This window comes from Meira miltonrushii (genome assembly GCF_003144205.1).
Source record: "Meira miltonrushii strain MCA 3882 unplaced genomic scaffold FA14scaffold_4, whole genome shotgun sequence".
Lineage (NCBI taxonomy): Eukaryota > Fungi > Basidiomycota > Exobasidiomycetes > Exobasidiales > Brachybasidiaceae > Meira > Meira miltonrushii.
In genome coordinates this window covers 1,069,804-1,083,736 of record NW_020289946.1, presented here as the reverse complement: position 1 = coordinate 1,083,736, position 13,933 = coordinate 1,069,804, and the positions used below count along the sequence as shown (strand labels likewise).

Here is a 13,933-nt window from a genome sequence, read left to right as displayed (position 1 = left end):
GCGGTTTAAAATTTGCAGTTGAAGTGCAGTGAAGTGAAGAACGCGTTGCTAGAGTGAGTACGCGTTATCAAGCTGATGATTCATTATTTTAGCTTGACGTGTTGGACTTTTTGATTGTCTTTTATATAAGCAGGTATGCTCTTCCCAAAACAGCACATCCACGAGCGGAGGAATATACAACTTCATATCCGCATTTGCCAGGATACCGTTTATGCAATTTCAATAAAATCATAATTAAACAAATGGCCCGTCGCTTTACGAGCCGATACACGCCTACAGCATAGAAGGATAACGCGGAACATATACGGCCGAAGCATTAATGCAGTATGTGCAGAATGGACTACAGCGCCGGCGCCTATTCGGACCAAGTTTAGCCGGTAAAAGAGAAAAAAGGCGGGGAAGATGAAGAAGTTAAGAGCGAAATACTCATCTTTCTTCTCCATCATCAACATCATCAACCACAAGCTTGTTCATCATGTCCTCCTCCAAACAACAAGTCAACTTCGACTTAACTGTCGGTCATCAAGATCCAGATCAAGCAGTCAACTGGAATCGTCGTGATTTACTGTTGTACGCTGTTGGTATCGGACATGGAGAGAGAGAACTAGATTATACCTATGAACAATCTCTTGGATTTAGAGCATTTCCCACTTATCCCGTCGTTTTGGCATTAAAGGGCACACATCAAGATACAAATGTGTTCTCTGAAATGATTGGCTCACGCGGTGCAATGCCGGGAATGCCAAACTTGGATCCAAACACAATCGTACATGGCGAACAAAGTATTGAAGTGTTACACGAAATCCCGCTCATCTCTGGAGATGGATGGAAAATTCGTAAACGTGTCGTTGCTGTTCATGATAAGGGTTCAGGTTTGATCATGGAACAAGAAGCAAAATTGGTCAGTCCAGTAGGACGTGTACATGCCATCACAAGAGGAGCAACATTCTATCGTGGTGGTGGTCAAGGAACAGGTTATTCCAAAGATCTTTCACCTAAACCACAAGGAGCAAAACTTCCAGAAGGTAAATCTGCTTCTTTTACATTACGCGAAAAGATTTCTTATAATCAAGCAGCTCTTTATCGTTTATCGGGTGATTATAATCCTTTGCATATCGATCCTTCTATCGGTCAAAAAGGTGGCTTGGGCGGTACGATCTTACATGGTTTATGCAGTTATGGATTTGCTGCTCGTGCGATCTTGCGTGCCGTCGTTCCAACTGATGGTGAACAAGGTAAACCTGCTGCTCAATTACGCTTCATGTCTGCACGTTTCACATCTCCCGTCAAGATGGGACAAGAATTGGAAACTTCCGTTTGGATCGTTGGAGAACGTGATGGATTCACAGAAGTTGCGTTTGAACAACAAATCGTTGGCGGTAAGAAGAGCTTGGGTGCAGGATTTGCACTTGTTCGAAAGGTGCCAAACGTCACTCAAGGTAAGCTCTGATTTGTGTATATGATGAAAGACTTTTCCAGAATTGTCACAAAGAAGAAAAGGTACTGTACATAAAATGAATGCTATATTTGCTCTTTTGATGAAACGTCAGCTCGCGTCTGCTATACGATCACAATGCTTCCTTGCATTTGCAAAGCAGGGTGAGCCGTCCCAGGTGAAGATTACGTTGTAGATCCGCTATGTGAAGCTTCCTCCGACGGCGGCATTGAATCGTCAGATCGTAATGGGATCTTCTTTGAGCCTATGCCCATTCTACCTACACGGCCTCCTTTGGTTTTACTGGCTGCACCTAGTATCTTGGTTGAGGGAAGTTGAGAAGCTTCTTTGATTTCTTTGGCAGATCTTCTCACAGATTTCGGTGTCGCCTTTTGTTTTAGTGACCTTCGCTTTTGCTTTTGTTCTGTCCTTTCTTTCAGACTGGTGGAAATCGTACTCCATTGGGTGTTAGACAGAGGCAAAAACCGCTGCAGGTTGTTAGTCATCCGTTCTTGCTCTTCTTCTACATTCAGGAATTAATTCAATTAGTCAACAATATCAAGCTACACGTCTGCAAACGCAACTCACCATCATCTTGTTCATATACGCCCGGATAAAGAGCTTGTCTTCGATCAACACATTCAACATCATCGTTTTCCTGTTCCATGTCGTTCCTCGTAGACTGTCTCCTATGGATCATTGGCTTCACATCCGGTGCTGTGGATGATTCCGCTGCCCGCGCTCTTAGTTCCTGCTCAACAATGTGATTCGGTACCATTTGACCGTGGTAGTATACACTTTGTTGGGGCGGACTGTAGCTAGGCTGCTGCATTCTAGAAGGAGGGTATGGCATTGGCCTGATCATCCATGCGGTGTTCTGTTGCATTGGTGCATACCCGTATGGCTGCATCGGGCGCGGCATTGGTGTTCTTGCCACTGGAGGAGAAGGATCGTATCGCCTATTGATCTGATTCGTTGCTCTTGGCTGGGAGCTTTCCCTTTTTGCTGGTGGCTTCACAGGTCTGAAACACAATTGTGTTTGATTTGTCCATGTGTTCTTCTTCAGACCCACTCTTGCATTTTGTGGTCTTTGATAAATGCCATCGTCCTCCGCTTCTTCCTGATGAGGTTCCTCCATGAAGCTGTTCTGTGGGGATGGTTGAGATGCATAACGATTTGATTGATGTCGCATGGTATCCCTTGGATCATTGCAAGAATTATCTGAAATAGAAGAACTCGAAGCGAAAGCATTCTGTCTCGGTGTATCATTCGTGAAAGCGAATTTCGGCTGCAAATTTGACAAATTCTGATAGCCTGATTGATGCGAAAAAGATGGCCGCTGCGGTTGTGACAGTGGCGGTCTCATTCGCTCTGCCGCAAGTTTGGTTGTTTTGCCTATATGCCCATTGAGATTCACGGGAGGAAGATGATTTCGACGAGCCGAAAAATCTTGGGATGGAGTATTTGCACGACTGTGGACTTCTCTCAAAGGCAACGAAGTTGGAGGTCGACGTGGTTCAAATGGCCGTTCGGCATTGTTCAACCGCACGAGCTCCTGTCTTATTCTCAGTAGAAGGTCAGTATTATCTTCGTTCGTAATCTCAAAACAGTTGATCTCACCTTTCTAGTTCCTTTGCTGCTTTTTCCCAGCTTGCGCTTGGTGTACGATCCACTTCTTGACTCATGCTGGAACGCGTTGATGACGAAGAGATTGAAATACTATCATTTGCGATAGCATTTACTCGCCCATTACCATTCTGTTCCTCTTCATCGACATTTGAGCTACCGTCTTCCTCATTGCTGCCTTGGTCCACGGCTAAGTCAGTATTCCCACCTTCAAAGTGCATCGGCTTGCCATTAGCTCCATCGTGCCAAAGATTAAATTCGTCAATTGCAGAAGAGAAGACATCGCCCATCGTTTTGATACAGTGAGAAAGCAAGAGGTTTCGGGATGGTGGTAGAAGCAAAGTGACTTAAGAGGGAAGTAGACTGTGCAACGCATTTATCTGAAATAACTCGCAATTGTGTGCATACATCCAGGCATAACTTAATCTCAGACTTGATTGCATGCGTACACCTCCTCAACCCAAAGTTGACACTCACAATCAAATTGAGAGAATTCAATATCAAATACAATCTAGATATCCGAGTAAATGCATTGCTTCATTCATCTAGCCATAGCAGTCCAAGGACCACAACCTCCTTGCACTCGATCTTGCCAATGTATGCGGGTATACTGAACGACTTCATCAGCTGGCGAACGTCCATACACATCAAAAAGGTAATCTGCAGCTTTAACAGTGATTCGATCGTCATCAATTGCTCTGACAGCATGTGCAACAGGAACAGAACGGTTCATTCGAATCGCACGACTGCCTGCTGCGGCTCTCGTGTGACAAACGATAATCTCCAAAGCTTCCAGCTCTCGACAAGATGTTAGAATACCACGTAAGACGTTCTCAATCTTGGCCGCTTCTAAATCCCAGTTCCCTCTGTTGAAGGAATGGAACAAGGACGGCATCAGTAAATATACGCACTTGACAATGCATCACGCAAGAGACTCACTTTGGATACAGGCTCACCGCAACAAACTTGACGCTCTCCAAATGGAAGAATAGAGGCAAAGTCCATCTACCCAGATCTGGACAAACTATATGAATTGCATTGATGCAAAAAGGCTTATCGATCGATTGTGAAGCTGGTTCAGTGGAATAATGAAAACCATGATATCTTCCATCGCTATCTGCTTGCATCCATGCAACTTCTTGTGCTGATGTTTGAACTTCGTGCAAGAGCTTATGAGGGGAATCATACAACAATTCGCGCATGATTCCACACCACAAGTATTTCATGTGTAATCGAACGATACTTTTGCTATCATTCCAAGGTGCTTGTGATGGGCTTTGCTGCGAATCAAACAAACTGAAAAAGATTTGTGCCCTTCTGGGATCGTTCAAGATTACCGTTCGATAAAGATGAGGAGCCGCTAATTGACACATTGTATGAGAGGCAAGGCAAACCGATAGTAAACTTGAAGATTTCTTGTTCCACTCTTCATTTTCGTCATCATTTGAAAGATATTTCAGGATATGCTGGACAAGCTCTGGAGGCAAGCGACAGCCTGTGGACGTTTGTTCGTCCATCGTGATAGTGTTGAGAATTCGTCAAGGTGCAAAGGGAATGTGAGTGGAAATATAATTCATACTAAATCGATAAAGTGAAAGAAATTCATTGCGTTTCCTGTCTTAACATTCAGAATCTTATGCAGGAAGATCTCGAAAGCATTGCACCTCCATTGACCTTTGATGCTGAGGTTCAGCACGACTTGAGGATGAAAGAGAGAGTACCCCAGATCATTCGTGCATGCAAGTCACTTCTTTATCTGCAAGCCGATAAGGTAATCCCGGTACCCTCACAGTCGTTGGCGCGTTTAAGCATTGAACATTGGCACACGCTTGACCTTCACGTGCAAACAATTTTTTTGGAATTTAGCGTTTTGGAAGATTCTTGTGGTGAAGTTGATTATGCTCTCACTTGACACTGTCACATCACCTACAGGATCATTACCAGGCATGCCAGCTCCTTCATTGCCTCCGAAAAGGCAATCGAAATCCAAAAGTGAAGCAGAGAGCTCGACCAAGACAGCTACCACTTTGGATAAACAGCTGTCTGCTCTGTTTGCAAGCTTGTCAAATAGTTCCGACTTGAACCCTTTGATCGATTTGACATCAATATTGCGGCAACATCTTGTCGAAAAGATCAATGAGAAACATATCAATTCTCTTCGAAAAGGTGTTCAATTCTTGGTCAGATCGTTCCAAGCCCTTTTGAAGGAAGATCGGATATCACTAAGAAATGTCGACCTTGATGGAAAGGTACAATTAGGGTCTGAGAGTGGGAATGGACCAGAGCATCAAGTTGCGAAATGGCTACAAGATAGATGGAATGATGCCGTTTTGCTTTTGAACCAGCTGCTACACTGTGTTGATGAAGAAGCGAGACTCTTAGCACTTCACTCGCTCATGTCGTTGCAAAGGGATGCATCCTCGTCTCTGACTAGGGAGGTAGAGAGGGATAACGCAGATGCTGCAGAAGAAGTCTCAGAAGTAAGAGTACAATGGTCTCAATCACCATGGGACTCTTTCACGCTCTCTGTCCTCACCAATGAAGGAGGTGAAATCGAACAAGACGTGATCGGGGAGTTTACCGAAAAGTATCTGCAAGAATATGATGATGTCCGCTTCGCCTTTTGTCGGAAAGTCTCAGATTTTCTTCAAGGTAAAGCAAGTGTAGATCCATCTCTTCTTACAAATACGCGCAGAAAGGCAGCAGAGTTCATGATTGGTGTAACGGCCATCCCTACCAAGGATGAGCACATCAACACCTTTCTCGTACCAGAGATTGTGAAGAAGAAGAGAAAGGCATCTGCTGTCAAGACGAATGGTAGCAAGAAAGGCAAGAAAGTTGATGACGAAGATGAAGAGGAGGAGGAAGAGATGGACGATTGGTTTTCCGATAGTGATGATGAGGGCGGTAAAGGAAAAGTCAAGAAAGAAAAGAAGAACACATCACTCAAGAGCACGGCTTCAGGATTAGGATCTGCTGCTCGTTCTGCTGCTGATGCAGCATCCACAAGACAGAGGCTACGTCGCAATCCACCTTTTTATCTTGCTGTACAATCATATACAGCTCAAAAGGCGGCCTTTGCAAGAGCTTGGATATCGATCGTCTTGGCAACATGGGTAGGCAAATCGAATGCTGTCATGCTTGGAGGATCTTTGGAAGTGACGATGAAGCATGAAATTTTGGTTCGCATGCACGTTCAGATTATACCTCACTTACCTAAACCAAGCCTTTTGCACGATTTCTTGGTTGATGCTTTGGATGCTGGAGGTGCAACAGCTTTGCTGGCTCTAAACACTTTGTTCACCTTGATGACAAAACACAATCTCAACTATCCCGCATTCTACACTCGATTGTACGCCTTGTTACTTGACGATCCGCCGTTCTTGCATGTTCGATTCCGATCAAGATTCTTGCGACTACTCGATACATTCTTGTCTTCTACACATCTTTCCGCAACTTTGATCGCTTCTTTCGCTAAACGGCTATCTCGAGCAGCTTTGCGAGCCCCGCCATCAGCGATCGTGGTGGTAGTTCCATTCGTCTGGAACTTGTGCAAACGACACAAGCGTTGTTTGAACTTGATCCATAGGAACTTCAGCGAAGATCGTTTCGATCAAGGACCAGCAGGAATAGAAGACCCATACGATGCTCTAGAAGTTGATCCGTTGAAGACAAATGCAATCGATTCGTCTCTGTGGGAAATTGCTGCAATGGGGTCTTTGTTGGGCGCTTCTTATCAAACTACAGCTGGGGTGATGGACGGTGAAGGTCAAGCGCATTACTTGGCAAGCGTTTCTTCCCTGAGTAAGATTCTGGCTGAGCCTTTCACGAAAGAAAGATATGGCTTGGAAGATTTCCTGGATCTTACGTATACCACAATGTTTGAAACAGATACCAACAAAACCCTCAAAAGACGTGAAGGTAAAAAGATTTATGAGCCTGCTGTGGCTTCTGATCTTCCAAGGAATGCGAATGGTAAACGTGCCCTCACATTCGCATCTGGCGGTACTGAGTATGAAGATGCTCAACAAGTAAAGAAGACCAAGCTGGTCGAAGGTGAAGAAGAACAAGACGTGGAAACCGTCGAACAAGAAGATGAAGAGTTACGTGAGGCACGTCAAGCGATCAAAGAGGCGACTGAGAAAGAGCAAAGCAGTGTGCTTAATCGTATCTTTGTCTTTTAGATTCATAGAGAGAGGGTATCGTTTCGATTGCACTATTGTACACTATGCATTACATCATGATTAATAATTTTACAGTTCCGCACGTATTGCACGTATGATAAAGAGATGCTCACGTCCAGCCCGACGAGAGAGACAAATGTCTGCAGTGAGTCCATATGATGATAGTTGTTCAACAAGCTCTTCAGGTTGGTTTTGCTTGATTGCGACGAAATAAAATCGTCCTCCATTTGGTGACAATAAGTGAGGCAGTTGTGGTAGTAGCTCATCCAGTAATCTTCTTCCCAACGATCCACCAGCCCAACTTCCTTCGATTGACGCTTTCATCTGTGCCATTTGTTCTTCTTCCTCGAAAGTAGGAACGTAAGGTGGATTGAATAATAGTACATCTATCTTGCCTTTGCATCTTTGCATAAGACCATCGAGAGCATTCATTCGTATAACCGACAAACTGTGGCCTAAATCATTACGTTTTGCTGTCTCTGAAGTGGCATCGAGAGCTATCGGATTAATATCGGTACACAAGAAAGCAGCCGAAGTCCCCTTTTCAGTAGTTTGTGATTTGAGTATATTTGCCATGAATGCGCTCACACATCCACTTCCACATCCAATTTCAACAACCAATCGTGGATTTTGATTTTGTAGTTTATCGGCATCTTGTTCTAATGCATCTAAAAGTGCAAAAGTATCCTCTGCCGGTTCATAAACATGATTAAGGTATGGTAAACTTGTCAAATGGCTCACATCTGGGGTAGGGATCATAGTGAAAAGGTCAAAGCGTGAAGGGGGAAGAAGAGGAGGAGAAGAAGATGTAATGCACACACTTTCAAAAACCAAAAAAGAAAAAGCTTAAATTTTTGTCCTCACGCTAATTTTCAATCACATTAAAGCTTTTTTTGGTTGTTTGCCTATTTGCGGTCAAGCCTCGAGCGGGCTTTGAGTACCTGCAGCTAAAGGTAATTGTGCTTTGCTACGTTGAGTATGCAAATAACTTTTAACTCTCTAGTGGTGGTGAAAAGGAATTAAATTGTACAGGGATGCTGTAAGCGCTGTGTCATCATGTACTAAACCGGATGGCTTGTTTAAAAAGAGGGTGGTAATAAGCCGCAGACTTGTCTCCACATACAGACACACACAAGTGGAGAGCTGCTGCTGCTGTGACGCGCTATTGATCGGGCTATAGACGTCACTAGCTTTAATCAATTGCCTCATTTTGTCCGAATAAACAAACGGGAACAGCTTTGCAATGCCTTCCCTCTCGAAAATTGTATTGTTGTTCTTCAACCCTTTCAAAAAGAAGATGGGAAAAATGAATGCAGTCAATGATCAGGGAAAGAGGCCAGTATCATTCCCACAAAACAATAAAACATGTCGGGTGACAAGGGATGAAGAGGGCGCTATCTAGACGAGGTCAAGTACATTTTCTCTCTAAAGAGGCTTTTTTAGCTTTAAGGAAATACGTCAGCATGCTTTAAGAAAAAGTGTACTTTACAATGCTGGCCTTCCACCGCCATTAAGGCGGAGTTGTGGCGAAGAAGAAGATGATGATTGTGTATGCATGACGAGGTTAATAATGTTCCCCTTTGGCCGGCGCGGTTCATTAAGGCGCAGCGCAGCGCATGTGCATGCAGCAATAGAATCAATACAATTCTAAAGGGGAATTGTATTTGTTTGCTAATACTTAATTTGTATTGCATGATGAAGTATAATTAATATTCCCTTTTTTTTTCTCTTCGCGTCTACCTTTCCGCACATCGTCGATCGTCAGAGGTGTAACTCCGAAATCGTACGGCTTAATACGCCAAAAAGGAAGCACCCAAGCAAACAACAGCGAAGATTGCAAACAAAATTCAATTTCTCTCATTCTCGACATTTTGCTCACCATATTCGACTTTTACTTTTTCACTCTATCGGTCGTCCTTATCATCCGATTGGCTTGACTGCCAGGAGCCACAAAGGTGAAAAAGTTGTTCGTCATTAACACAAGGTGTTGAATGCGAACAATTTTACCACCCCAGTGGAACGTTCTCCTGACTGCGTATTCAATCATAACTTCATTTTCGTGCCCGCCATTTCAACATCGAAATAGTTTTCGGGCTTCTTTTTCATTATCTCATTATATTCATCTGTCATTTTAAATCGGAACAGCAACTTTATCACATCATAAAAGGACGATAACCAACATAATTTTCAGGAATCGTTCGACTTTCACTGCACGACAAAGTACGATCATCGACTCAGTAAAAAGGTCCTTGATCTTGAATAAAGCGCCGTCAGGATGAGCGTAAATGACTTGCCTAAGGGCAATCAAAAGCGCAAAGTACTGATCTGTTTATTACGTTTGGATTTGCGCATTCACGATAACCCTCTCTTTCACTATGCACATGTTGCATCACATCAAGATTTGACAGATTCAGCAGACAACTACAACTCAGAAAAATCTCATGATGAAGACACCTTAGCCTCCACAGCTGATTACCTTATGCCAGTATACGTATTCGATGAAAGGGAGATCGAGCTCAGCGGTCTTCCAGACTATCAAAGGAAAGGGCCTGAAGCGCGCACTCAAGTTTACGGATTCTGGAAGACTGGTGGTTTCCGTGCACGATTTATCTCTGAATCTGTTTATGATCTCCGACTTCGATTGCGTGAAGCTGGTTCCGATCTATTGATTCGCTTTGGTCGACCGGAAGATGTGGTTGAAAATTTGGTAAAGGGCTTCAAAGAACAAGGTGATGAGGTGGAGGGTGTCTGGATGCAGAAAGAAATGACATTCCAAGAGATTCAAGTCGAAGGAGAGATCGCAGACCGATTAAAGCGAACAAATACACCCTTGCGATTCGTTCACGGCAAGACACTCATTCATCCATCCGATCTTCCTTTTGAGATTGCAGATACGCCAGACGTTTTCACTCCCTTTAGAAAGCGTGTTGAAACTCTAGGACCGCGCATGGTACGTCCCTCATTAGCAGCCCCTTCAACATTCAAAGCCTTCCCGCCTAAAGTTCCTTCGATACCGGATTATGCTCTCGATGTTTCGTACGAAGTTGATGTAGACGGTCTCTCATCTCGCGTGCCCGAAAGTCAAGAAAAGACAGAAGGTCAAATTTCCTTCCACGATATTCTCCGTGGCTTGCTTCGACCGTTGAACGACACCGCTTTACCATACTCTCTCGAAGGATCCGCGTTACTGCAACAAAGACATTCAGGGTCTGCATTCCCGCTTCGAGGAGGAGAATCATCGGCTTTGGAACGATTGGAATGGTATTTTGTCCGTGGCAAATCTGCTGACTCATCCAGATGGGGCAAAGCTGATCCACCACCAGTAGCACGGTATAAACAAACAAGAAACAACTTGATCGGACATGCTTACAGTACAAAGATGTCTCCCTTCTTGGCATATGGAAGTATCAGTCCTCGTGTCATCTGGGAAGCATTGAATGCACATGAACGCAAATTTGGTGAAGATCAAAATACGTACTGGGTCAGATTCGAGTTGCTCTGGCGTGACTACTTTTTCTTTGTCGCTGAAAAGTTTGGCGATCTTCTCTTTGACATTGGTGGATATGAAAAGGCCACCGATCCAAGACAAGCAGAAAAGAAGATGCAACCCGGTTGGTGGAAGATGTGGGATCCAGTCAAAGATGGAGCAGATCATCATATTACAAGATTATTAGAAGGTCGAACGGGAATACCTTTCATTGACGCAAACATTCTAGAATTACGTGAATCCGGTTTTATGAGTAATAGAGGAAGACAAAACGTTGCTAGTTTCTTGTCAAAGGATTTGGGTTATGATTGGAGAATCGGAGCAGAATTTTTCCAATCTCATTTGATCGATTATGACCCTACGAGTAACTATGGAAATTGGCAATACGTTGCAGGTGTAGGAAACGATCCGCGTGCAAGTAGACAATTCAACTGCATCAAACAAGCAAAAGACTACGATAGTCACGGTGAATACGTCAAGATGTGGATCCCTGCCCTTCGAAATTTGCCGGTCGATATTCTTCATACCCCTTGGTTGATGGATGCAGACGAAAGACGGCGTTATGGACTGAAGACGACAACCATGGACGTAACGATGGACGCTTATCCTATGAAACCAATCATTGAAAGCGAGTCATGGAGAAAGCATTACGATCGTAAAGAAGGTGTAGGAAGCAAAATGTACGGTAATCCACAAGAGAAAGTCAAAGACGGTAAAGTGAAAAGGTACAAAAAGCCAGGTCAAGCTCGTAATGCGCCCCAATGGTATAATGATACTCGTCAGACGGGCGGTAGCTACGGTTCTCCACTCCCTCCTTCATCTACCATGGCGCCCAATTTCCTACCACCGATTGCGCCTCAACAAGGACCTCATGGTTATGGTGGACCTCCGCAATACTACGGTGCTACGGATTATGTGAGTGCAAGTGCGAGTACATATGGTCCCACAGCAAGTTATGGAATGCCGGCTAGTGGCAATGAACGTGAACGAAATGTGATCCCACCTCTACGTGGAATCCGTGGCTCGATCGGTCCTGGTGCTTCACATGTCCCACTACGTACCGGATCTCCTGGATCAAACTCTGGCTATGCAACACCAACGAACAATAATCGAGGATCCGGTCGTGGATTCGTAGGTGGCGTTTTGGGCGGAGCTGCATCAACATTTTCCAATAATGCTCCATCTCAATTGAGCGCTGCTGATAGAGAAACTTCTTGGAGACGTGGTGGTGGAGGAGGCAATGGAAATCATGAAGGAAATGGAGGAGGAAATAATGGCAATGGTAGATCGTGAAGGAAATTTATTTTTTGGAAGCCAAACAACATTGACCATCACCACCAAAAAAAATTCAAGGCGAGCCAGCAAGCAATAGCAGTAAATCAAAAATCTTCTTCATAAGCAATCATACCTATACTTCATGGAACCTATGTATTGACTATTAGGATTAATGACCCTTTTTTTGTCACTCTTTTGCACATCAATTGTCATTATCATAACAATTAATAAAGGCCTTCTTCATAGTGAAATATTCATAACACACCGCAGCATCTTTGCCCTTCTTCGGTGTGGCTGATCGATCTAAAGCTTGATAACACTTATGCTTATGGTCTGGAGTGTGACTGACGTTGGCAAGGATCATATTACCTTTCCGCCAAATGCTCCGTCAATGTTGATTCTTTTCTGCTAATCACTCTGTCTTGGTATAGGATATTGATCTTCATAATCTGTCGACAGAGAGTATATAACATCTACAAAGTCCTTCTTCCGAAAGTTGAAAACGATAGAGCGGTGAGAAAAGAAAGAATTGTTGTCAAATGGATGCGAATGGGAAGTGTTGCATACAGGGTGGGTATCGTATTTCATCTCTTCTTTCCATTTGACCTTTTTTTTTTTGGATGCACAAAAATCTTCAAGCATCTCCATTACTGTGATTAGCATGAGAGTGACCTCCTATACCTGGAATATGACTGGCAATCTTGTTAACGAAACCTTGTTTTTCATGATGATGCGTTGATCCATTAATTGTGGATGCTTCATCAACGCTTTGTAATTTTTCATTACCAGTTTCCGAAGCCATTGCGCCGCGAGTGCCACTTGAACTTCTTGGTTCACGAGAACGAGATCTGGATAAAGAACGAATTGCGTTGCTTACTGCACCTTCACCACGACCTCTTGGAGATTCTTCACGATGTTTCATATTACCTGCGCCTCCACGACCGGAAGAATGAATTGCATGAGCGTCACGTTTAACAGCATCAGCTTGTAATTGATGTTCTTTCTTTTCCATTTCTGCGTATTTAACACGATCTTTTGGATCTCTTGAAGGAGAACGAACGTTTCCTGCTCCTCCACGACCGGCACGAACGTGTTGTTGATTTGCATGAAAAGCAGCGGCTGCTTGAGCTTCTACTGGTTCTTCCGTCGGTCTACCACGAGAAGGCGAACGAACTGCATTACCTGCTCCACCACGACCTGTGGATGCGAAAGTTTCTCTTCCACGTTCTTCGTGAACCATGGTTGTTGATTGCGTAGGTGTGTATGTGTGTGCGTGTTGAGATGGTGGTGGAGAAGTGGAATATGATGTTTAAAAGGTAGACAGTTTGAACGAGAGATAAGAGAAGAGTTACCTGAAGATTAAATCATGCACGCTTTAAAAAAGGGAAATAACAATGGAGTGCAGTTTACGAGATAAAGAATTTTATAGGTGCAAGAGAACTTAAGTACACTGGTAATATGCCCAAATCACGTCAATTATACCTTTGTGCAGATAATTCGCCCGCAAACGTCAGCCGGGAAAGTTCAGCCTGCGTAACTTGTCCTATAACCGGGCAGCGTACCTTAGCCATTGCTTCCTTTTTTCACACACAATTACGGTAATGACTTCATCAAATGGCATTTTGACGTGTTCATTTATATAACCAACATGTCAAAAGCGATCAAGGTCACCCACAACAGTTTGAATATTATGCACTTATATAGTTATGACTACCATTCAATTAATTCAGATGATGGATGAATATGGAAGTTAAAATGATTTGATTAATGAGGATCGACGTTAATATGCCAAGACCTTAATAGTGCAAAAGATAGAAACGCGTTGAAAGTGATAAAGTGCCGCATAGATAAGCATCCCGCACTTCGAACTCAAAGATAAGAGAAATCAATCAATAGCTGCAGGAACAAGAAGTCGGCTTGAAACAG

The 13,933-nt window shown here is 43.7% G+C and overlaps 7 protein-coding genes across 7 annotated transcripts; 3 read left to right on the top strand and 4 right to left on the bottom strand.

Annotated features, from left to right (window-relative positions):
* Positions 1-44: 44 nt before the first annotated feature.
* Positions 45-1,862, top strand: FA14DRAFT_137985 (uncharacterized protein). The gene has a single exon (XM_025497047.1). It carries the CDS (start codon positions 476-478, stop codon positions 1,448-1,450), a length of 975 nt encoding a protein of 324 aa, XP_025353170.1. The 5' UTR covers positions 45-475; the 3' UTR covers positions 1,451-1,862.
* FA14DRAFT_78907 (uncharacterized protein) lies at positions 1,714-2,923 on the bottom strand. The gene has a single exon (XM_025502896.1). It carries the CDS (start codon positions 2,799-2,801, stop codon positions 1,977-1,979), a length of 825 nt encoding a protein of 274 aa, XP_025353169.1. The 5' UTR covers positions 2,802-2,923; the 3' UTR covers positions 1,714-1,976.
* Positions 2,924-3,522: 599 nt separating this feature from the next.
* Positions 3,523-4,767, bottom strand: FA14DRAFT_162113 (uncharacterized protein). Its single transcript, XM_025499430.1, has 2 exons — positions 4,001-4,767; positions 3,523-3,927 (listed from the first exon to the last, which is right to left on the bottom strand). The coding sequence occupies exons 1-2, from the start codon at positions 4,576-4,578 to the stop codon at positions 3,603-3,605; spliced, it is 903 nt and encodes a 300-aa protein (XP_025353168.1). The 5' UTR covers positions 4,579-4,767; the 3' UTR covers positions 3,523-3,602.
* Positions 4,768-4,988: 221 nt separating this feature from the next.
* FA14DRAFT_162112 (CBF-domain-containing protein) lies at positions 4,989-7,328 on the top strand. Its single transcript, XM_025499429.1, has one exon. It carries the CDS (start codon positions 5,008-5,010, stop codon positions 7,243-7,245), a length of 2,238 nt encoding a protein of 745 aa, XP_025353167.1. The 5' UTR covers positions 4,989-5,007; the 3' UTR covers positions 7,246-7,328.
* Positions 7,259-8,051, bottom strand: FA14DRAFT_162111 (S-adenosyl-L-methionine-dependent methyltransferase). The gene has a single exon (XM_025499428.1). The coding sequence runs from the start codon at positions 8,002-8,004 to the stop codon at positions 7,315-7,317; it is 690 nt and encodes a 229-aa protein (XP_025353166.1). The 5' UTR covers positions 8,005-8,051; the 3' UTR covers positions 7,259-7,314.
* Positions 8,052-9,520: 1,469 nt separating this feature from the next.
* FA14DRAFT_126528 (cryptochrome) lies at positions 9,521-12,025 on the top strand (the record flags this gene model as incomplete). Its single annotated transcript, XM_025496753.1, has 2 exons — positions 9,521-11,480; positions 11,598-12,025. The coding sequence occupies 2 exons, from the start codon at positions 9,521-9,523 to the stop codon at positions 12,023-12,025; spliced, it is 2,388 nt and encodes a 795-aa protein (XP_025353165.1).
* Positions 12,026-12,506: 481 nt separating this feature from the next.
* Positions 12,507-13,418, bottom strand: FA14DRAFT_78846 (uncharacterized protein). The gene has a single exon (XM_025502894.1). It carries the CDS (start codon positions 13,245-13,247, stop codon positions 12,642-12,644), a length of 606 nt encoding a protein of 201 aa, XP_025353164.1. The 5' UTR covers positions 13,248-13,418; the 3' UTR covers positions 12,507-12,641.
* Between the last annotated feature and the right edge of the window lie 515 nt (positions 13,419-13,933).

What these genes read in the sequence shown, in the direction of transcription:
- FA14DRAFT_137985 (XM_025497047.1), top strand. Translation starts at nt 476, where the DNA reads ATGTCCTCCTCCAAACAACAAGTCAACTTCGACTTAACTGTCGGTCAT.
- FA14DRAFT_78907 (XM_025502896.1), bottom strand. Translation starts at nt 2,801, where the DNA reads ATGAGACCGCCACTGTCACAACCGCAGCGGCCATCTTTTTCGCATCAA.
- FA14DRAFT_162113 (XM_025499430.1), bottom strand. Translation starts at nt 4,578, where the DNA reads ATGGACGAACAAACGTCCACAGGCTGTCGCTTGCCTCCAGAGCTTGTC. An exon ending in GCGGTGAGCCTGTATCCAAA is followed by an intron (nt 3,928 to 4,000) that starts GTGAGTCTCTTG and finishes TTCCTTCAACAG; the next exon opens with AGGGAACTGGGATTTAGAAG.
- FA14DRAFT_162112 (XM_025499429.1), top strand. Translation starts at nt 5,008, where the DNA reads ATGCCAGCTCCTTCATTGCCTCCGAAAAGGCAATCGAAATCCAAAAGT.
- FA14DRAFT_162111 (XM_025499428.1), bottom strand. Translation starts at nt 8,004, where the DNA reads ATGATCCCTACCCCAGATGTGAGCCATTTGACAAGTTTACCATACCTT.
- FA14DRAFT_78846 (XM_025502894.1), bottom strand. Translation starts at nt 13,247, where the DNA reads ATGGTTCACGAAGAACGTGGAAGAGAAACTTTCGCATCCACAGGTCGT.